This window comes from Amphiprion ocellaris, chromosome 13 (assembly GCF_022539595.1).
Source record: "Amphiprion ocellaris isolate individual 3 ecotype Okinawa chromosome 13, ASM2253959v1, whole genome shotgun sequence".
Lineage (NCBI taxonomy): Eukaryota > Metazoa > Chordata > Actinopteri > Pomacentridae > Amphiprion > Amphiprion ocellaris.
The window spans coordinates 16496431-16520572 of NC_072778.1; the positions used below are offsets into that span (position 1 = coordinate 16496431).

The window sequence follows — 24142 nt, forward strand, 5'->3', positions numbered from 1 at the left end:
TCACAGAACAAAGCGTTTTATTGCACTCAAAACTCAAGGACTTTACTCAAGGACTCTCTCTCCAAAACAGAAACACAAATACACTTTGTAGCATATAGTCACCTTTAAACAACTTTGCTGAGAAGCTTTTAGGAAAGAGGGGGGCCTACGGTATGTACAAGGCCAAGACAACAGTGGCTTAGTGCAAGTATCTGGAGCGTGATAATCAGCCATGCTACACCATTTACAGCTGCAGACACAAAGGTGTGATGACGTCAAACTTTACATAAATGCACAAACTGAGAAGCAACTATATAAACTCACATGTGTAATCATCTGGTCGTTGAGGTTACTTGTGGCAGTTATAAAGTAATAATAAGTAAACTAACACACTCTGGGGTCCGTTACGCAATATTCTTGGTTTCAGAATACAAATTCAATACTTTACAAATTTGCTGTGAGACATAGTGCATTATCGGTTGGGTTTCATTTCACAAAAGCTGGGCTGGAGGTGCTTCGGTACAAAACTGTGTAAAATACTCATTTATCAAAGGTAAACAATGTCGCTTTCAGGCAGCCGGTATCAAGGGAACGCTGCTCAAACATGTACAGCTACTGTGAAATGAAATTAAAATTCATCTCTCCGTACATTTGATTAATAATGGCAGCTGGGAAGGTTGAGAACAAGTCGGCCCACTTGTCTGTGCGTGAGGAGTGTGTGTGTGTGTGTGTGTGTGTGTGTGTGTGTGTGTGTGTGTGTGTGTGTGTGTGTGTGTGTGTCCTCTACAGCCTCTCGAAGCTGACAGAGCAGAGAAGGAAGACGGCGTAGAGCAGCAGGAGACAGAGTCCCAGCCTGCGGTCCAACCTCCAGCGGTTCAGGTGGACACACAGGACCTGAGGAGGGACAGCCACAATTTAATACAAGACAAACTTCATTTCCTGTTGCGCTGATCTGACAATAGCAACAAAAACAATTTTCCCAGTGTCTGAAAAACAGAATCAGGGGCTCTCAGGCCACGGCATGAATAAAGATAGGATCAAAATAGGAGGCGAAGAAAAACAGACAGCAGATCTGAGTTTGTTTACTGTGACACAATCTCTGAATTAAATCTGTGATTTTTAACGGCAGTAGCCAGCAGGCTGGAAATGTACTCACAGTGAGCGTGACTGAGGCCAACAGCAGAATCACTGAGTACACCAGGCCTTTGCTGTTAATTGTCACCTAAAAACACACAAAACAAAACACATTGCTTTGAAAAATTTGGAAACTGAACTACATTAAATATTAATTCATGTCCACACTTTGGCACTAAAAGATATTCAGATTTAAGATTTCTGTTATAGAACAAACTTTAAAGCTGCAATAATTAGGTTTTTTTGTCCACTCTGAGGCAGCAAAAACAAATTGTGGATGCAGCATTGGCATCATGGTCTTTTATGTAGTTAAATTCTTACCAAACAGATGCGAAAAATCAGCCTTACCAAGTTTCCCAACACTTAGGTAGCAACATTATACAACTGGAGTCTTGTTTCTGGCCACCTCATCAACGGAAAGTTCAATATTTGTTTCTTAGCTCTGTTTTTTTTTTTAACTTGCTGATAATTGTGCCTGTCTACCATTTGTGCAAAGTAATATACAGTGAGAAATTCTTCACTGAAAACAGCTGCCTTGTGCATCTAAAAGCAACACAATAACATCATTGTATCAACATTACATTTACAGACCATTAAAGTTTGGCTTTGATGGTACTTTGTTTGGACATGATGCCATAAATACACAGGTTCAGGATCTTGTAAGTACTCCAAACACCTTGGAAGCAACATTTGACAAAACTATCTCAGAAGTATATGGGTCGTGTCTTAACTGCAAGGCCACTAGATACCTCTCAGATTTATATTACAATCTTAAAGGGGAGACGTTACACCACCGTGTAAGATACAAAGCAGAGAGCACAGCTGGTGTTACCACTGATCCATAGCTGACTATGAGAGTCCTCAGTGCCCAGGGGAAGCCCAGGCCCAGCAGCACATCAAAAATGTTACTGCCAATGGAGTTGGACACGGCCATGTCGCCCATCCCTGGAGTTTGACAAACACGTAAACACAAAATTAAACAGCAGAACAGCTTGAATTTTAGCACATCTGCACGTCATTATATTTCATTACACATACACCTACTGTGATATCACATTACTAAAGGTTCATCCTGCCCTTAAACACAAAATTTAAGATGCAATAATGAGATAGCTTGATGTTTTCTGGCATCACTGAATCAGAACTGCTTTTAAAAGTGTTCAAAGATGAGAAACACTGCATGTTATGGAATGATTTTGCCAGAGACATTGTCACCTAATACTAATAAATGTAAATGTTTTTGTTTCACCTAAGTCTCTCTTTCTGCTTTTTGACAGAAAGGTGATTTGCAATAAATGGCATTCCAAATTAGCCTGACACAACAGTCTGCCCTCAGGGTCTATTTTTCGAGAGCTAATTAGCTACACAAAGCTGATTAGTGGATCTTAACTTAAAGGTGCTATATTCAGTTTATTTTTTTTAATTGGACAGATGTGGTGTTGTGGGTGTTCCTCAGTGTCACTCAGCTGCTTCTCCACTGAGTCCTTCAACCTACAGACAGATTCTAACTCCTCATCTTGAACTGCAGCTGACAGCAATAGTCAAGCCTGGCGTAGCAGCACATGAGCCAGTTGTTCACCTGTTACAGATTCTCATTGGAGTAATCGGACAGTTTGCAACAGATGCCCTCAAGAGCAGCACAGAGACCACTGCCACCGGCTGCAGTTCAGCTCAGGAGTTGCAATCTGTCCGCGGGACCAAAGATTTACAGGAAAGGCACCTGAATGACATTGAGGACCTCCACAACAGCAACCAGACCAGCCTACAGCAACTGAACTTGCAACATTAAATATTTACTGACTGTATTTTTAAGATCGTTTTGTCAGAATAGTATTTCCGAAGGTCAAAAATGAACCTTCACGTGGAATATTCTGATTTAGTTGTATAAAGCAGCTTAATCATCTGAGACACATTAAAGACACACACACCTTGTCGGGCGACGATGAGACTAGCCATACAATCAGGGACACTGGTGCCAGCTGCCAGAAAAGTGATGCCCATGATGACTTCTGGGATTCCAAGGGTGTAGCTGATTATGGTCACCTTAGCAAAAGAAAAGAGCTTCTTTATGTGGGTTTTAATGTGTGTGAGTGCATGTCAGCTGTTGCTGCTGCCTCTGCTCGTCTCATACCATCCAGACCATGAGGTAGGAGAAGAGAGCGATCCAGAGTGTGGAGGACAGAAAGGTGAGCAGGTACCAGCGCTCCCATCGTGGAAGGCTACAGTCGGGGATGGTGCAGTAAAGAAGGACGCTCACAGGCCAGGAGAGCAGCCACTTCAGACGCATACACCAGCCGTCTGAGGAAACCATGAAAACACACATACATGCACACACAGACACAAGCACACGCACACACACACACACACACACACACACACATGTACATGGCAGTTTTCCTGCAGGCATCATTACAGATTCATCCAAACTTTTAAATTATTCACGTCGCATGGCCTGGATGTGTCTGTGAGTCCTTGTGTTTAATTAACTCCATCAGCCGTACGACCATCTATCATGCTGTGAAACATTAAGGAAACGCAGGATGCAGTTCTGGTTGATACAGAAGCACCAAAGACAAAAAAAATGGCCTTTACAGAAGATTAAGGTTTAAGCTGCAGAGTTTCCAGGTTCTGCCTTTTTAACGGAAAATAGCAGTTGATTGGCTACAGAAGATTAACAGACATGTTGAGGTGCATAAATGCAGCTTTAGTCATAATCTGAAGTTTGCAAAGTCTATTGAGTAAATACAAAATATGACTAAAATCCTCTTTGCTGTGGTAGTAAAAGATCAAAAGAGCTGTCAGCTAAAACCAACAAATTTTTTGTACTTCTGACCATTTCTTTTGGAAATAACTGTTGTTTATGCTGAACATCTCTTTGATCCTCTCCTAATCTTTGTCTCTTTGCATTTCAGTTTCTCGGACCCATTTACCTTTTGAGAGAAAATACTTTCTCGTGCCACCTAATCTGTCACTCTTGAATATCTTTTCTGTCTCTACAATTTCTACAACAAGTAATTCTCCAAATAAACTTACTGGAAACTTCTTTTGCATTTTGACTGACGGAATGTGGAACTAAACTTAGCATCTTCGGCCAATAAAGAAACTGTCACGGCACAGTCATTCATCACAACAATTCAACATCATGGTTCTTCAGATGAAAAGAAAATGCATAAAAGAATGTGTAAAATATATATTAGTTCCTGAGTTTGATTGTTGCTGGAGTCATAGATGGTGCTATACTTGGCTGTCCTTCTTGGAAGTTCTAGCAAAAAACATTAAAACAAATGATAGTTCAAGCAGAGATCACACCCATCACTAATATTACTAACATTCCTGTCTTAACCAACTGTTGCTCTAAAGAGCCACACCACAAAGTTATACTGGAAGGGCAGAAGGATGATTGTTAAACACTGTGACAGTCTGAATACCTGTACAAATAAGCTACAATGTGACACACACATGTAGATATACATAAATGCACCACCTGCACCTGTCTCATTATGATTCAGTGTCCACAGCAAATCTTAAGCTTACTCTACTTGAACAAGGTATCTGTTCATGCAGCTGGCTGGTGGGTGGCATGTCAGCGTTTGAAAGGTTCTGTGGTGCAGCTTCTACTTGTTTTTGAGAAATAAAGCAACAAAAATGAGCATTTAAATGAGATTCAGTGTGATGTTAGTCAAATAAACAGTTACCTTCATCAATCAAGTAATTTCCTTCTTAGCATACCAATGTGAATTAAATAAACCCCCAGTCTGAATGCGTGTGAGCTTTCATTCATCACTCACCTGGCAGGACAAAAGGTTTAAAGAGAGTGTTCTCCTCCTCTCCTTCCTCCTGCTCTTCCTCTTCCTCCTCTTCTTCTTTAGGCTGTGCTCCCCCACCCGTCTCTCCTCCTATCTCTTTACCCCTCTCCCTCTCTCCTTCCAGCATCTGTCTGTCCCCCTCGGCCACCGTCCCGTTCTCCCTCCCCCAAGGCCCGCTAGCACCCAAACCTTCCTCCCCCGAGGCTCCCCCGTCCTCCGGGCCGACCCGAGCACGAATCAGCCTCTGCCTCTGTGGGTGATGGAGGGAAGCCATGTGAAGTCAGAAAAGAGTGGGAAATGATAACAGAGGAAAACAAAATGACATGAGAAACACTGCTGCGGGCTTATGGAAATAACTTTATCGGCTAACAATATGAGAGCTGGCATGAGTAGTGACTAGGCAGCCAGGCAGGTCCTCACATTCAGCAGAAAGGGTTTGGAAAGCATTGATTAGGGGCATGAAACAAAGCAGGGACAGCATTGGCAGGTGCACTTTAATTTGGCATTGGAAATGGCAAGCACACATGCAGGAGAGCTGAGAGAGGGAGGAAGCACATTTGGAGATTGAGTGCTTTTGTGTCTGGGATAATATTATGCATTAGGCAGTGTGTGTGTGTGTTGTGTTGGTGACCTTATTAGAGGGTGTCTGTATAACAATGGCAAACAGGTTGCTGCTTGATATGCCAGTACATATCTCCGCTTCTTTTAGTTTCCATCTACAACAGATGCACCAGTACATTTTTTTTCTCTTCTAATACCAATTCAGCTCAACTGCTGAGTGCTGGTCTCAAGCAGATGCTACTCTATGTTTTGCATATTAAAAATCTGTTTAACTGGATATGTGAAACTCACTGGAAACCTATTTTTTGTGAAGTGTAGACATATGACCAGGATTTGCAGTGGCACTGACAACTGAGGGCCAGTCATGACTGAATGAAATTGTTCTGATCCTGCTCCAGCCTCTGCCCTTCTTCCTCCTTTTCTCTTTTTCCTTCTTTCTCCCATTGTTCCTCATCTGTTTGTTTTGACCTGTCTCTCTCTGGCTCCCTCTGTCTGTCATCTCTCCCTCCTGTCTCTCTCCCTGTCTCTCTCCCTCCTGCTCTCCCTGCTTCACCTGCCTGCACTGTTTTGCTGATTGCTACAATGAGTTTCAGCTGCAGTAATTAGTTCACACCATTCACCTGTTCTCCACCTCACCTCCACCTATTTAAGCTCTGTCCTTTCATTCACTCCCCGCTGGATCATAGATTCTTATCCCTTCATGGCTTCTGCTGCATTCCTGGATTCTGTTTCTCCCCACCAAGCCTTCTACCCCCTGTCAGCTTCAGCCCTTGGACTAAACAGATTCCCCCATCCTGGATTTCCCTCTCGTGGACTCTGTTCAACTTCTGTTTGTTCTTGGATACTCCCCAGTCTTCAGTCCGCCAGTTTTGTTTCCCCACTAGCTTCTGATTCCCTGAGCCTGCCTAGCCCTTAGTTCTGTTTTCCCCTGGTTTGTTGTAAGTACATTGCTGTGTTGTTTGGTTCAGTTTATTCCTGTTTGGTTTTGTGGTTTTTGTAGATTTAGTAGTATTGTTTCTTTTAGTGTTAGATTCGGCTTAATTTATCTCCTGGTTTGTTTTTCCCTTTTCTGTATTAGTTTAGTTATTTGGTTGAATAAATCCTTTTCCGTAAATTCACCTGTCTGCCAGTTTTCTGTGTGCCTGCACTTGGGTTCTCCTGCTTCTCCCCGTAACAGTAATAAACTAATTTAATCAAAATGAAACTCTGGATTTTTTTTTTACCATTGACAAAGAAACTGTATTTAATGTAGACTTCTGATATGATGCCTAATCTGTGTCCATCTGCTTAATATTGGTTGGATTCGGGGACAACTGGCATGCACTGAACCACCATTTAACTGTGCTGAAACAGTATTTTAACTACTGTTTCAATATATCTAGTTTATCAGAACTTAGCAGCACGTTGACATTAATTAATTCTGATGTTTAAAATGCCGTGTTTCCACATTTAAATACCCACCAACATAGCCGAAAAAACCAGGGCCACTTGATGTTATGTGAAGGGTGTGGGCACGTGCAGTGTACCTCGTTGATGACCATGCGTCCTGCCATGTGCAGGCGGGTGAAGGGGGGAAAATGCGTGGTGATGAGACGGCGGAGGCTTGCCTCTGAGAAGGTGAGTTGGTGGGGGTGTACGTTCAGTAGCTCATCTACCATCACCACCCCTGAGTCCTGACCGGCCACCGCGCACGAGTCTGGAGGCAGAGGGAAGAGACGGATGAAGATCAGTGGGAGAGAACAGTAGAAAGAAGAGGACAGGTTAACAGGACTGAAAACAGAAAAAAAAGAGATAAAAAGGACAGAGTGACGGAAAGTGGAAGAAAAAAACTCTTGTCCATCAAAGTGATCTAGTTCTATTTAAGCCTGTTGGAAATCCACAAGGGAACAGGAGTGGCTTTGAATGGCAGCCTAAACTGTGTCACTGGGTCTGTTGAACGCTGCTCAGAGACTGATGCTTTGGATGTACACATGCACAAACACGAGTTCTTTCACCTGGCTTCAGCGGCACCATGTCATTGTCACAGTCTCCAATGTTTCCGACTGCAGTTGTCCGTCGCAGACTGCTCAGACAAGGCTGACCTGCCCTGCTGCAGTGTTTCTCTACCAGGGAACACAGAGATCTGTTGAACCTACAGAAAACACAACACACACTAAGATTTTGTGTCTTCAGTGGGGATAGAGTGTATGGGGCTTGATACCTGATTGAGGGCAATGTAAGAGGAAGAGAAAGCGACTCACTTCATGATGATTATATAGATTCCATACATAGAGATCAGGATGATGGTCTCCCACCTGAAACCACATTGGTCGTATTAACAGTCAGTTATTTTTATGAGAACTGATCTGATTTTCAAACGACAGTTGTAATAAAGTTTTATTAGTCTTACCACATGACTTTTTCATCATAGATCACCTGCAAATAAAGTATGTATAAGCTTATAATCACAACTCCAAAATGTACTTTTCAAATACTTGTTAATACTAGCTAATATACTGGCTAGTAATATTATCACAGATCTACCATTATTCACAGACGTGCAAAAGATGATGTTTAAAAACCAAACAGATGAATAATGGCCTCAAAACTCCAGTATTGGTCAAGTAATATTGCTCTCTGAACGAAGTACTTTTGCTCTGCTGGTCGTCATATGCTGTATACTGTACTTTGTAGGCTTGTCAGTGCGGGTGTTCAAGAGAAAAACTCCACCTAATTTATGCTATTCCTAGTTTAGTTCCTTGCACCAACCTTGTGAATTACATTTTTGATTAAAAGTTACTGCCATTGAAACAACACTGCCACTTCTTGTGCTCAGATCTGTTCCTTCATCTCTGAATAGCACTGAATAATCCAGAACCTGGAGCTTGTGTCTTGCTTGCTTGTGTGTGTAATTGGTCCAGCTAATGGTCAGTAAGCATCAAACACTGGCATCATACGAGCCACTGATAAAACTGAGTTGGTTTGTTTTTTGAGCTATATCTATTCATCCAAACAGTGAAAATAGCCTCCTCTTAAAGGTAAACTAATTTTACTGGAGGGATTTCTCACCAGAATAAGCACCACTATGGACAGGATGTAGAAGACAGCATCACGGAACAGTGGCCACCAGCTCAGAGAGATGGGCTGCAGAGAGAGAAGGGGCACATTGCGATGGCTACATGGGCCAAAAAGTGGTGTTTTTGTTTGGCAGAAACAAGCGGTCAAAAGAAATCAATCTGCAATAGAATGCTGGGACGTGATGTCCATGTCTGGACTCAGAGTGAATGTACCTGTCCAGAGAAAATCCCACAGATACCGATGATGACCAGGATGTTAAAGACAGCTGATCCCACTATAGTTCCCACACCAACATCTCCCTTTGTGATAAACACTCCTAAAGCCAGAGCAAGAAAGAGGAAGCCATGAATCATCAGCAAAAGTTAAGACAGCGATAATGTGTGTGTTCAAAAAATAATGGATTACATTTTCCTCCCATACATATTAAATGTACAAGGTTAGACACAGTTTCTCTCTTCTCTGAACAGAAACATTGCATTTTTGGTTCATCCCCACAGGGACTGGGCTGACGTCTTTTATGTTTTGCTGCTGGTTGTGTAATATTTACTACATATTGCCTCAAGCCACTCCAATACTTATCAAAGGCAGACTTTTTCCTTTTGAGAATAGAAATGATTATTTTAGAGGTGATATATGAAGAAATGTCCTTAAGCCATAAGGATTCAGAAACAAAGTTTTCATTTTGACAAATCACTGTAGTTTTCCTGTTTCTAGGTCATTTTAATAAACTATATGCAATATCATCCATCATAAGCAGCAATACAAAATAAGTCTCCCAGGCACGGCATATCAGCCCTTGTGACCTTTTTTGATAATAACCATTTTAAAGTTCTACATATTGCTTGAGTATATTTCCAAAACATGTATGTTTTTTTCTTGTGTCCACAGTTTCAAAAGACAGCATCCTGCGAACAACAAGCTTTAATCTGCCTTACATTCACCTTGCAAAATGTTATCTCACTGATTCTTTTCTTTTCAAAAATGTATTTGATCATCTAAATCCAGCTTTACTGAAACCCCATCGGCTTTGTGAGAGTTAAAAAAAACAAAACATTTGAGAAAACTGGGACACAGTAATAAGTAATTTACTGGTGAGATGGCAAACCATCAAGCAAAATGAAATGTGCTCATCTTGGCATCTTTGCTAACGTTTACTTAATGCTTGAGATTGACCAATCAGTGCGGCTGCTTACAGAAACTTGACTTTTCTCAGCACATATGATTGGATGATATGATTGCATGCAGCAATCATCAGGCTAACCTGTTTGAGTGAGTGATTGATTGGATGAGCGTCATACTAACCAATCAAAGAGGTAAAGAGCTCGGGGGCAGAGCTCCCAGCTGCCATGAAGGTTGCCCCGGCAACATCCTGACTGAGCTGAAGGTTCTAGTGGACAGAGGAGAGGACGTTAAACTGGTTAAAGGATATGATCGACAATATTCTGCCTTTTACTTATTGTCAATGGACTGATCCCATTGATGAATATTGTCTGTGCAGCCATAGACCTCTACTGTTGTTCAGAAAATACGCAAATGAGCCACACTGTTACACTGAGTAAAGATCCTTTAATCCAGTAAACATGGACACTATGGTCTCATGTAATATAATATCAGAAACGATAAGTAATCACTGGTATGTCAAATTTGTATAAATTCGAAATGAAAAATGATGATGAATTTACACTTTGCATATGTTTGCGTAATGCTCAGTTGTTCTGGGAAATTGTTAAACTTTCTTTTTTAAAACAGTCATAGATAGGGGACATCAGAAAGAAGTTGCAGAAAGACAAACACTGTTGATTTCTGCCTTTTCAAAGGAATTGGAAACAGCAGTAAAAATACATTAAGTAATGCCTTTAATGTTTGGCGGTATAGAAAATACACAGATGCTTTGATATAATTACCACTCAACAGCTGAAGAAGAAAAGAATAACAGTAATACTTAACGTCTTGCATTATTTTACTTTCAGCCCAGTAAGATTTGTTCAATCAGACTATATTTGTTCATACCTCTGATATTTTTTCCAGTGATGGCACAAAGTAAACATCACACACGATGGCCAGTGCATGAAACATGTAGATAGCCTGTGAAATGCAGGACACATATTATTGGAAACTTGGTTTATGTTTCCGAGAATCTAATGAAGCTTGATGCGAGCCGATACTCACACAGAGAACATGAAGGAGTACTGCTCCCTGTCTCCTCTGATCCAGAGTAAAGATGTCTTCAGGAAACTCACTGATAGCTGAGGGAGAGATGGACAGATTGTGACCTAATGATGCGTGAAATGAGGGAAATTCCTGAGCAACAGTTGAGATCACAGAACCAGTTGGTAATTACTGTAAAATCAATTAGCCTTTCAGATCATTTTCTATGAAAAGTAGCCTAGCAAGGGCTTATTTGGGCTTCTGAGATCTGAAGATTTGTTGCTCATCTGTCTCGACCACGGAGGTGTTGTGTCCTTTTCCCTCTGCAAGAAGCCTTGGTGCTCATTTTAGGGTTAACCCAAGGTAAATGTTAAAAAGTAAAGATCTCTGATTGTATTTTTGCTGCTATTGCTTCTTAACTTTTGGAGCAACCTTTCATGAAGTGTCAGAGATGTCAAACCAGCAAGCACCATTTAAAAAGCATCTTAAACCACATTGTATGGTACTCTTGAACTGAACATCTGCACTGAAAATCTTTGGGTATTTGAGACTGATGGTCAGAAAATAATATCAAAAACAACTTTGGCTTTATGGAATTTGTGAAGTCTTTTCAATGCATAAATGACAAAAAATAACCACCAGATTAATCAAAAATGACAAAAATTGTTATGTGCAGCTTTACTTTGAACCTTCCGTCACTTCTCCGTGCAAGTGAGGAATCTGTAAATATGACTTTATTGGATGTGTATCCAGCTGTATCCCCTGGCAACAACGGCCAGACAGCTCGAGGTTAAAGCAGTGCCCCAGTCATGTGGCTAGCAGTACAACTGCATTACAACTGAGTTTTTCATCCATTTACTCAGAAATCACTCCTCTTGTAACTTCACGCTATCCCTCGTGACAACCACATCCAGGTATTTACATCAATTTTCCTCTCCAGTTCCTCCCAAAGTGAGCATTTACAATAAACTTAACGTTCAGAGACATTTAAGTTCAACAGTGCATCACAATGATTCTCTTTCCGGCTGTAAGGAGTTGTTTTGTTGACTGCATCGTCTTGCCCACAAGCTCAACTAAATGCCACGACCCACTGCACCATAAAAAAAAGCTTTTTATGAGACAGGCAGAACTACAATCTGGAAACCTGCCTCCTAAGTGATTTCCCCCACAAAGTTTTCTGATTTGGCTGTGAGTCAGGATTTATCCACTAACGGTGAAGGTTAAAAACAGCTAACGGAAAAAAGTGTGACCAAAGCCAGTGGCCCGGCACAGAGGCAACATTGTGCAGTTACAGGCAAACACAAACCATGTGTAGAGATGAAGACATAGAGAAGGTTTGACATGATGACAACCTGTCACATGCTTTTGTTTGGACACCCTGATCAAATAGGATATTTTTATCTTCAGGAGGAAGGCGATGCTCTTGAAAACAGCAACATAGTATTTTGAAGAAAACGTCTTTGAGATATTTAAGTTAATCTGTATCTCTCTTCCCTGCGGCAGTAACTATGCAATATATTCTCTGTAACTGGCCACAAAAATCTCTTCATCTCAACGTTAGACAATAAGATGTTGTCACTGTTTCTCTTTCAGTCTTTTAACCAGCCAAAGAGATCCAAGCATGCAAGTGACGCGACAGCTGCTGATGAGAGGCTACTAATCAGCAGGCCATTAGAACAGGGCAGGCACTTTGAACAGCTCCGAAGGCACACGACATCCAACCACAAATCTAGCATTCAGTTACCTAGCAACTGGCTCAAAGGCCTAACTGTGTTTAAACATCTATATATGTGCAGAGTTTGAAGAAATAAGAGATGAGGTGGACCTGGGAGGCAGATCGATGCACAGAGGAGATAGACTTGAATTAAACAGATTAATAGAGATGACACAGAGAGAGAGAGAAAGGTGTCACCAAGATCATCTCTGTGACTATGTACTAATTACTTCATAAATATCTAAATCACTCCTCTCACTCAACACACACACACACACAAGGTGAATGCACTTTCTATTTACGTAAGGAAAAGACAGCAAAAAAGCACACACATACAGCACAACACAAATATAAACACATGGGAAAATGTCTTACCTGATTTAGATATACTGTCATTCTGCTTGTTTTCTGTTTGTTGCATGAGCTTTCTCTTGGACAAGGAGACGCTGGAATCCACAGCTGGACCATGGAAGCCTAAAAGGGGGATTAACATTTAAAGCAAACACTTCTGATAAAATACACAAGTTATTATAATACTGTATTAGCAAAACAGATTATATTTAACATAACCTGTAATTAACTTCATGGTATTTCTGTTGACTTGTGCCTTGCTAAAACACTCATTAAGGCAGTAATCTAACATTTAGTCTCAGGGATGCAGTTTGTATGGTTATAGACAATACAAATAATGAATTTAGAAAGAATAAAATCAGTTTCATTTATTTATAGGGTGTCTATGTTTTTCCTTTGGAAGCACCTGTATTGTCATGGAACTGAAAGATCCAGGCGGCTGCGAGCAGACCGACTCCACAGACGCAGAACCGGGGGAGGAGCCGCGTCTGCCTCGGTCTCCTCGGAGCCTTCATGCCGCCAGCCGCAGCCGCTCGTCGGTTCTCCGTTCAGAACATGTCGCCGCTGCTGCTGCTGCTGCTGCTGCTGCTGTCACCGTTGGTCCGGATCTCAGCTTTCAGGCTAAACGAATTTGGCCTGTTGCTCTTTTATTCTGATTTATCGTGTTTCAGCCGCTCTGGCTCGGAGCTCCATTCACAAAACGGGAGGATGTTCCGGCGGCTCGGTCTGTCATCAGCATCTCAGCATCCAGACATCAGTCGGCAGCGGCGGTCCAGCATCCAGACAGCTGCAGCTCGTACAGAAAATGAATCACCAGCCTCCGCCTTTATACGAAAATATCCCCTCGATTCAGACCGTCCTCACAGCCCTGCTGCCCAAAATCTGATCCCCTGTTTGTGATTCCCCCGTCCAGGAGCGGGTGTTTTCCTGAACTCAGCGAGAGCGTCTTCAGCTGGGTGGGGCGACCGGAGTCAAAGATCTGATAAATGAAGGACTCAGCATCTTTAAGTGTAATTTAAGTCACATGAGGCCACTAGGACCTAATCAGTGGGGGAAATGTGAAATAGTAGCTTTACAAATTCAAAAAATGCATATATTGGCGTGTGATATATTGATTTAATAAAAGTGGGTCAATTCAAACAAAACCAAAAAGCTATTTCACACACTATATCTCCAATTCTCAGTAAAGCTAGATGCAGATTTAGAAGACAGAAAAGAACGATAGAACTTGGTCACATATTTCCAAGTCCTGTCAAATAATACGTTTGCTGATATAAATTATTGCATTTATAAAGTTTCTAAACATATTGCCTTTCACCAATAACATTAAGACTACCTCTGCTTTATTCAAATGTAAGTCAGTACCGGGACCCTGAAGTGAAGCTGCTGAAATCCAACTTAGTCACTAGCACTGGTCCCTCTAAATTGCACGCGTGCGCAATTGCGCACTGCTGACACGGTCTCCGAGCACAGAAAATCTGCGCTGCGCACAAAAAAAACCATTCAACCTAAATTGAAAATAAAATAAACACGTAACAATTCATTCTGTGCTATTTTTCAGTGTGAGTCAATGAGTGACAGGTGACTGGCTGCTGCAGCCAATGATGCGATTCACATAGTATTTACCATAGACTATATGTAATGGTATTTACGCAGCTAATCAACGTCAGACGTCCTTATGTGCAGCCATCGTTGTTCTCATAGATATGAATGAGTAGATAGGACACGCCCCTTTGAGCTGCGTGCTACAGCGAGGCTAAGCTAGTGGGGGCAAAGTTTCAGTGCATTCCGTTGATGTCAACAGCGTGAAAACGGAAACAAGAAGTATGCCGGCTCACTGTGCTGCATACAGTTACACACTGCGTCGTACGATTGAGACAAGGAAACTTGGAATGACTTTTCATAGGTAAGAATAGTTTTTGGCTCTTTTTTCATTATGAAATCTTGTTGAGAGCTTCCAGTCTATGAGAGCTAACTAGTTAGCCACTAGCAAAACGCTAAGGCAGTGTTTCTCAAATAGTGGGGCGCGCCCCCCTGGGGAGGGAACTAATTAGCTGAACTATTGTTTTAACGTCGGCCTGTTTTTCGCGGCGTACAACTATATTGAAATTGTGCTGACTCCATAGACTGTATATGCCATAGATGTAAAAAAAATATTAATAATAATGATCTTCTATATATATCTATGGTATATGCACTGGCGTTCAGATTCCGAAGTACAGAGAGGGAGAACGCATCGTTAATGTGCAGTCGGAACACCAGCGTACTTGATCACGTCACGTACTCGGCTCATTTCCTCCGATTATTTTTACCAGCAATGTCAAACATACGGCCTGTGGGCCAAAACCGGCCCACCAGACGGTCCATTTCGGCCCGTGGGACGACTTTACAAATGATAAAAATTACAACAACATTAACTGTAAATTGTAAATTTGTAAAACTGGAAATTTAAAATAATTTCTAGAACTTGACAAGTTGTTCTGATCATGAAGTAAAATACTAGATTGTTCAGTTCCAGATACCTGTGACTGAATGTTTTGTGTTTTTGTTTTGTCTGTTATCTGGCAGTTACAATGCATGTGTAAATGATGAACTGAGGCATAATAAGCTACTGTTGAAATTGAACTTGTTTTCCTTAAGAAATTTCAGGTGCATAATATTTTGTAAAAAGATAGTTCATTAAATGTGAACATTTTGAGAATGTACTTTTTTTTAACTAAAACAAAGGGGGAAAGTTGGAGCTGTGGTTATTTATAGGTTATTGTGCTGTGATTTTACTGGTGGGGCCCACTGGAGATCAGATTGGGTTTATGTGGCCCCTGGACTAAAATGACACCCCTGATCTTTACTGTGAAAAACAACAAAATGGAATCAGATAAAATAACACAGCCCTGCATATTCATGTTTTCATTTATATATATATATATATATGTGTGTGTGTGTGTGTGTGTGTGTGTGTGTGTGTGTGTGTGTGTGTATACATATACGCACAAAGTTATTGGGGGGGCACTGAAGTTTTTTGTCCTCCAGAGGGGGGCCCGAAAGAAAAAATTTGAGAACCACTGCGCTAAGGCGAGCTAGCAGCTTGACAACCAAATACCAGACGATTAATAGTAGCTGTAGAATAGTTGTACAAGCAGTAGTAGTAATACTAAAAGTACAAGCAGTAGTAGTATAAAATAGCTGTTAGAGTCATAGAAGTAGTATCAGCATTTGTAATAATATTACAATTTGTAGTAGCAGTGCCAGTATCAGCAGCAGTAGTTAGTGTACCACCACTACTACTAGTAGTAGTCACATTGCTATTACTACCACCAATACTACCAATAGTAGTTATAAAGCCTAACTCATGTATATCCAGATTACCATCTATGTTCTTCCTCCAAACCCATTTTATGATTGGGATTACAGGCAGTTCTTTAGGACTGCTCTCAAATAATTGAAATGTTACTAACCAAGGTTATACTGTCAAATTAAATAGCTCTGGTCTCCAGTATATTGGCGAATTCGGTTCTTTGTACTTAATTTATTAGCATGATTTCTTTTTAATATGTTGTGTACAGACTTAATTACTTCTCTGTCTACTTTTCTTACTCCATGTAGGTTTCCCAGAGACTATGGGTTGAGGAGGAATTGGAAGTTTGTCGGCTTAGACCTGGTGTCATTCCATCAGTGTTAAACTTCCCGGCTCATCTTGGAAGAGTACGTGCCAGAAAGACCACAACCAAGCAGCCTTGAGATCTTAGGCAGCGTCTCCCTCAGGTGGGTGTCGACGGTGTTCACAGTCAGGTCTGTGGTAATCCTGTCAAAAAACAAAACAGAAAAAAATCTAGATTATAAATCAACATGTAACCAAAGCACTCTGTGTATAACGCCATAGTATGGGATGTAGTTCAGAAAACGTCAAAGTATAGTATGCTTTACTCAAGAATAACATAGTATGGCCTGTAGTTCATAGTACAGCATGTCGGCAAAAAACCCCCATAGATTATTATGTGGTTCAAAAAGCGCAAAATGATAGGATGTTGCCTAAAATTGTCATGTATGATATGTGGTTCAAAAAATGTCATAGTGCAGTATATTGTCAAAATAGTATGTTATTCAAGAAAACATCAGAGTATAATATGTCGTCTAAAAAATGCCATAGAATAATATTTCACTGCACAAGTAAAAGTATAGTAAGTTTTAAAACTGTTCGAATTCTTATATGTTGCTAAAAAACAACAAAAGAAACTAAAACAAAAAAAAGGTCAGTAATATGTCAATTAAAAAAGCCCATAGTATAGCGTGTCACCCAACAAACATCATAGTATAGCATGTCGCTCTAAAAGCGTCATAGTATAGCCTTTAGTCCACAGCTGTCAGTAGGTGAGGAGCAACACAAAAACAGTCCAAACGCTGGTTTCCAGAGGGTTAGACGAGTATTTATTTGAAAGAGTAAGTTTACAACAACACAACATGTGAGGGGTTAAAAACAAATGGGTGTTAGTAAAATAAAAATAAATAAACAGAACTAAAAGTGAACTTCATGTTGACATTGATGGGCATTCCAACCAGGAACAAAGTAAAAGATAATCAATACGAAAAAAAAACTCTTCCTGTTCACCTCTTCAAGCCTGTTGGAAATCAGCCTATTCTGAAATTAATCATAAAAGAATAAAACAATGTGTCAGGCTGTTTCCTCCGGTTCTTTTAATGGAGTAGTCAAGAGAATTCAATTCAGGTTAAAAAGAGTCTTTATTACACCAAGATTGAATGTGCAATACAGAGCTCTGGGTCCGAATGCCTTTCCCTAACAGACAACAAGTGTTCAGTCAGTTCGAGCAGAATCAGACTGGCTATTTCTCCCTGACCTAGTATTTTATAATCTAACAGAGTTAGCGTTGTTGTGCAGGCCGCTGGGTGAGTTCCGGTTCCTCCCTTCTCTGATGTGCTGCTGACTCGCTCCCGTGGCCTTGGTTCTTCTTCTGTTTTCCTGTAAAACAAGGATACTCTGCACAGCAACAAAAGCTACTTTTCTACTGCTGTTTGAAAAAATGTCAAGGGCACTCTATCTTTAGAAATGAATCAGTGTCACTCTGTCTGTTTAGCAAATACATCTTTCTGATTAACTATTATAAGCAATTTAGCAGTAAGCATCCATCATTATCAAATATTAATGAGTATATATTCCCACAAACCCAAAAACACACTGCAGTAGCACCCTAAACTAAAACTACCAATGGGTTCTCTGTTTTCCTTTCTGAACAAGTCAAAGGTCCCTCTCTATCTCCCCACACATCCACCAACCACTGGAACACATCTCCAAAGTTCTGCCGGGCTCAGCTTCCCCTCAGAAGAAGTTCCACCAGATGAAAGAGCCTTTTGAGAGGCAGCTGGCATCGTGATTGGACTGTACTTTGGTCTGTTCCAATCCAGCTTCAGCTCCAGAGACGGCAGGCGGGACGAGTCAACGGAGGCCGGGTGGACGAAGGCATGCAGCTGAGTACAATCCAGAAAACAACAGAGGAGGAGTGCAGTGCCAGAAAAAACAGAGTATGTCTCTTAGAAAACATCATAGTATAGCCTTTGGTATAAAAACACCATCATATACATCGTATATTGTACAAATAACAAGTCAAAGGAAAGAGACATACATTGTAGAATTGTAGTAATTGTGGGCTGACTGATTTACTGATTATCAGTATTTTATTTTTTACTGATTTACAGTAATAAATACATTTAAAAATGGTGCTACTTTGGCTCTGAACCTTTATCTACCTGTGGTTGCTCTGTCTTCTGGAGTGATTTGATTGGTTATGCGTCACGAATAAAACTCCTTTAACTTAACATCTGTAAACAAAACAAAAACGTATCAACAAAGTTTTCTGTTAGAGTTTGTGTTCTTCTAAGTTTAACTCCAAGATTTTAAATACTTTCATTTACTGCAAATGAATATCTACTCCAAATGTCTCACTAATAATCATTATCAGCCTTAAAAACCCACAAAACACCCCTTTATACTCGACCACACTTAGTACAGTCCGGTTCCCCCTTCTATAAATCTGCTTGGAATCTTCCACTTCCTGTTTGTCAAAGTGGCCTTCTACCTGGACAGGTTTTGTTGGAGCTCATGCAACAAACATTTTGGGTAACTGCACTTTAATATGGATGGATGACACTGAATTAGAGTCTGTTTTAATGAGACTGAGTTAAGATGTGTAGCTCTGTCATTAAATAGGAAATTATTTCTCAGAATTCACAGAGAAAAGTCTGAAATGTTTGCTAGGTTAGCGTCCCACATGTTCTTTGGCTCAGCTAAAGCTAACTCTCTCCAACTTCTGGATCTCTTGAGTTGCTTGTTGTTAAAATATCTTGCTAGAGGTGCTGAAGCTCAGAAAGTCTGAGATGTTTGTTCAAAATAAGCTCATTCTCAAGTCTTATCTGAACTCTTTTGTTTGAACTTTCCCTAAACTTAGGAGTTAATGACAGAGCAGCACATCCAGACTGAGTCTCATTTATGTAGAGATTAAACTTCAGTGTCATTCATTGATGTTAAAGTGCAGTTTTTCAAATGTTTGTTGCACATGCTCCCGACCAAACCAGTCCAGGTGGAAGACGATGTGAAGAGAAAGCTCCAGAGGATGAATATCACACATTTACATTGGAAATTAATGTCCTTTAATTAGACATTGTCATGCAAAAGTTGGATTTCCCTTTAATGATGTTCAAATCTTTGTTGAGTGTTTTGTTGATGTTGGTTTCTAAATGTTTTTTGACACTCGGCCCCAAAGATTAAAACCTTCTACAGCTCACAAGCTGCAACAATTCACACATTATCAACTATCTTTCTGACTAAACTAAGATAAAAAGTGAAAAACTGTCTGATTCCTGCATCATGAATGTAAATCTTTTTGGTTTTTATGACAGTAAACTGAATATATTTGGGCTTGACATTTTATAAACCAAAACAAGAAATTAATTACTGGAGAAAATGACACATTAATGGACAAAGAAAATGTGTTTTCCAACATATATGGCTGAATTACTCCAACATTACAAGATACATACAGTTTTAATTCAATTTTATTTATATAACGCCAATTACAGGTCAAATTGTCTCAAGACTTTATTTTTATAAGAAATTTAAAGCTCTTGACTAATCCAATTTATTATTTGGTTTTTAAGGGACTAATTGACAATTCAAAATTTCTCCACTAAAACTAATAAACATGAGGTCAAATAGAAGGAACAGTATTAAATACTGCAGTCCCACGACGACAAGAATAAAGTTTGTCAACAAAAACAAAATCTGCAGGTGGATTCCATTAAAATCCTAATCATAATATGGTGTGATACTAAAGGTTTGTGGTGCTAAAAATGTCAAAGTAAAGATATCAAGTTGAACATCTGGATGGAGGTTGATAAAAGTTGACCTTCCTTCATTTCTCTGGAGCGACTCCATGGATTTTATGGATGGTGGTTAAAGACCTGCTCTTCTAGTGGTCTTCCTTCTAGTCGCTGTAAAAAGTCAGTCACTCCTGACCGACTTCAACACCTTTTCATGACAACTTGTTCTGCCTCCAACCTGGTGGAAACTCCAGAAACTCAGGAAAACCTGTGGAGACTCGAAGAACTCGTGGAGACTCGAAGAACTCGTGGGGCGGGGGAAGGTGTGGTGGGCGGTGGGGAGAGGTGGGGGAGTAGAGGGGGGAGGCCGCCACCCACCTCCCCGCCTACTCCCCGCCCTGACTCCACCTTGACTCCGCCTTGGCTCCACCCATGTAGTCACTTCAGAAACTACGATGTCAAAGGGACGACGAAATTATTTCTTTTTATCTGATCTGTAGCTCAGTGAGTTAAGGATTTGCCTGTAGAGCTGCAGGTCGCTGGTTCAAGACCAGGCCTTTCTTAAATTTTCTCAAAATTCTGACAAAGACAAACAAAGAAAAGTGCCAGTGGCGGGTCTTGAACCTGCGACCTTCCACTTGGTAGTCTGTCTTCTTTTCCCCTGAGCTATTCGCTCAGATACTAATTCTTCTTTTTTTTGCGCATTTATCATCTATTTTTTGTCGTTTTCAAGTTTTTTTTTTAACTTTCTCTTATCTCGACCGTTTTTCTCAGGAGGTTGGACTTCAGCCTTTGTGCCAGAGGGTTGAACCCTCAGTTCCAAGACTTTCCAAAGCCTCCACACCTCCGAAGTCCTCAGGACCTGAGCTTTCACACAGTCTGAGGGCTGAAATTTTCTAAGTCCCACAGTAGTTCTCTGTTAGTTTGAACCTTCAGACACTCTGAGGACTGATATCTTCTAAGTTCCTGAGTAGTTCTCTGTTAGTTTGAACCTTTCCACAGTCTGAGGACTGAAATTTTCAAAGTTTTTGAGTAGTTCTCTGTTAGTTTGAACTTTCAGACAGTCTGAGGACTGAAATCTTAGAAGTTCTTGAGTAGTTCTCTGTTAGTTTGAATCTTCAGACAGTCTGAGGACTGAAGTTTTAAAAGTTTTTCAGTACTTCTCTGTTAGTTTGAACTTTCTGGTTAACAGAAGCCTTAAAACTTGTGACCATGAGTCTTGATTTCACATTTAGGTCATCCATCTGAGTTCTTCTCAGACCTTCACCTGTGGGTTTTTTAGAAATCCTCAACAAACTTTGATTCTCTTCACTGAACAGTAAAGTTTGTGGAGATCAGAAGGTGACATTAGTTTGATCCATGCCTTCAACTACTAGTAGACTTTATCTGGAAAGCAGTTTTCTGAAATTAGTTCTTAGTAAATCTGTCCACAATCAAACCAAGAACATAGAAAGAGGAAATGTTTGAAGAAACAACTTGATGTTTTCGTTTGACCAGGAAACGCTTGAAGACCTTTATCTGTTTTTGCTCTTTTTGATCATTTTATTGTCTCTTCTGTTTAATTTGATCTTCTAAAGTCTAACTGGTGTCTTTTCAAATGTTTTGTCTTTAGTTTGATTCTTCTTCGATGTTTAGTTTTGCTCTTTTCTCACCTTTTATTCTTTTCTAATGTCTGATTTGATTTCGAAATGTTTTGTCTTTTTAATGTTTAATTGTTTTTTCAAATGTTTTATTGGTTTGTTTGAATTTTTTTTCTTTCCCAATATTTAATTTTTCGATTAGATCTTGAAGGTTTTTCTTTTTAACTGTTTCACCACCTTTTAATGTTTAATTGTCTTTTTAAATGCTTCTTTGTATTTTCTGTTTAATTCCTATTTGAAGTATTTTAATGTATTTTTTGACTGTTTAATTATTGAAAATATTTTATCAGTAATTTTTAATATTTGTATTTGAAAAATTTTGTTTAATTTCATAATTACATGTATTGTATCTTGTTTAATTATCTAATTCAATATTTTGTCTGTTTAATAGAATTTAATTGTATTTAATGTTTAACTATATTAAACAGACAAAATACTGAATTAGATAATTAAACAAGATTCAATACATGTAATTATGAAATTAAACAAAATTGAATTTTTTTTCTTTCCCAATATTTAATTTTTCGATTAAATCTTGAAGGTTTTTCTTTTTAAATGTTTTTTCACCTTTTAATGTTTAATTTTCTTTTTAAATGCTTCGTTGTGTTTTCTGTTTAATTCCTATTTGAAGTTTTATTGTCTTTAAGATGTAATTTTCTAATTAAGCATTTAATTCTGTAATTAAATGTTTTGTATTTTTAAAGGTTTAATAATCAAATTAAATGTTTTGTATTTTTTTAAATGTTTAATATTCTTCTTGTTTAATTGTATTTTTTTGAATATTTAATTATCGAAAATATTTTATCTGTAATTTGTAATATTTGTATTTTAAAAATTTTGTTTAATTTCATAGTGACATGTACCTTGTTTAATTATCTAATTCAATATTTTGTCTGTTTAATAGAGTTAAACATTAAATACAATTACATTTTATTAAACAGACAAAAATACAAAACATTTAATTACAGAATTAAATGTTTAATTAGAAAATTACATCTTAAAGACAATAAAACTTCAAATAGGAATTAAACAGAAAACACAATTTATGACATAATGTATTAATTTTTTTCCCCCTTGATTTAATTAATTTTTGTCATGTAGTTTATTTCTTTATTCTTCTTTTTCTGTCAAGATTTTAACCCCAACCTTAAAAATGAAATAAACCCTTAAATCACAATGAAAATACTTCTGTTGTCACAATCATGAGTTAGTCAATTATTCAGTTTATCCATTCAACTTTATTTGTTTAGCACCTTTCACACAGATGACAAAACTAAACAAGCAAAGAGAAAAACTATGCTAAAACTATGATTAAAACTCAAAAACATATTTTCAAAAAATGATTTAACATGGTAATAAAGTATGTTGTGTCCAGGGGATGGAGGGAGATTATTGAAGTCTTCTTGGGCTCACATGGGAAATCATTTAAAATATAAACTTGATATTCAGTCTAAGGAAACTGCAGAGTGACAGAAGAACCAACAATATCTCCTGTTTTCTGCTTTAATGAGTCGATTCTTGTGCTTTTAGACCAAAGAACTACAGACTCTTCACAACCTGCTCAAACTCTTGGTACAGGACCTCACCACACGGGTCAAGAAGGTTTCCATCTCATTTCTACTCTGAAGCTTACCTTCTGCTGCTCAAACTGCTGACAAATGTTTCTGCTGCTCTAAAGTCTGCTCTCCAGAACTTCCTAAAAACTCTCACAGTCTCTTCTGCTGCAGGTTGCTTTGTAGAACTGTTGCAGAAAACCTCACTAAACCACATGGAGGGGCCTCAAGATAGTCGTCCAAATGAAACCGTACAAAAACCAAACTAGCACAACCCAAACGCTAAAGTCTCCTGCAGCCAACCAGAGAACCTCTGAGAACAGAGAATCAGGACAGGAACTCTTACCTTCTGGACAACCAACATTGCTTCACAAACATACAGAATGTGTCTGATCAAAAACCTCTGAAGACTCACTACAGCCAAGATAAAGACACAACTCAGCTGTACCAAATCCACTAATCACTGCACACATTAGCACCATGTGCTGACTGTGGCTAAAGAGCTACATTTACCAAGACAACTATCCAGTACAAAGCCCTAAAACACACCAAGAAGCACATTAAAGACGATTTTACTGCTGGAAGCTGCAAGCCAACGCCTACAGAACAAACTGAAGCACCGGAGTCAAACCCAGTTCAGTGGTGAAGCAGAGGAAATGTTTGTCTGCAGCTAAATAAAGCAGGAAGACACTGAGCTGCTCAGGTGTTCCTGATAACACCAAGCAGCCACCTGGACAGCCAATAGGAACACAGCTCACTGGAAGTCCAGAGGGCTGGGTTAGTGAAGGAAATTTAGTTTAAAGTTGAAGCAGAAAGTTAAAGAAAGTTGAAAACCACCTTCTGATACCTGAAATCTCTGAGTTTTCACAC

At 39.5% G+C, this 24142-nt stretch overlaps 1 protein-coding gene and 1 long non-coding RNA gene across 4 annotated transcripts; one reads left to right on the forward strand and one right to left on the reverse strand.

The window, feature by feature from the left end:
* On the reverse strand, positions 1-13725 carry LOC111581109 (sodium/potassium/calcium exchanger 3-like). 2 transcript variants are annotated; one of them, XM_035956741.2, is made up of 17 exons: positions 13157-13725; positions 12775-12873; positions 10707-10783; positions 10548-10622; positions 9840-9924; positions 8750-8853; positions 8529-8603; positions 7870-7895; positions 7721-7774; positions 7475-7611; positions 7007-7176; positions 4902-5169; positions 3245-3411; positions 3042-3156; positions 1946-2058; positions 1136-1201; positions 1-873 (listed from the first exon to the last, which is right to left on the reverse strand). In XM_035956741.2, exons 1-17 carry the CDS (start codon positions 13263-13265, stop codon positions 763-765), a joined length of 1851 nt encoding a protein of 616 aa, XP_035812634.2. In that variant the 5' UTR covers positions 13266-13725; the 3' UTR covers positions 1-762. The 2 variants fall into 2 exon arrangements, with proteins under 2 accessions (XP_035812634.2, XP_023144897.2); XM_023289129.3 differs by having other exon boundaries at positions 7088-7176; positions 13157-13724.
* An 810-nt stretch (positions 13726-14535) lies between these two features.
* Positions 14536-19677, forward strand: LOC129350353 (uncharacterized). Of its 2 annotated transcripts, XR_008603717.1 has the most exons (3): positions 14536-14656; positions 16354-16512; positions 18008-19677. It is a non-coding gene; the product is annotated as an uncharacterized LOC129350353 (long non-coding RNA). The 2 variants fall into 2 exon arrangements; XR_008603716.1 differs by lacking the exon at positions 14536-14656 and having other exon boundaries at positions 15838-16512.
* The last annotated feature ends 4465 nt before the right edge of the window (positions 19678-24142 follow it).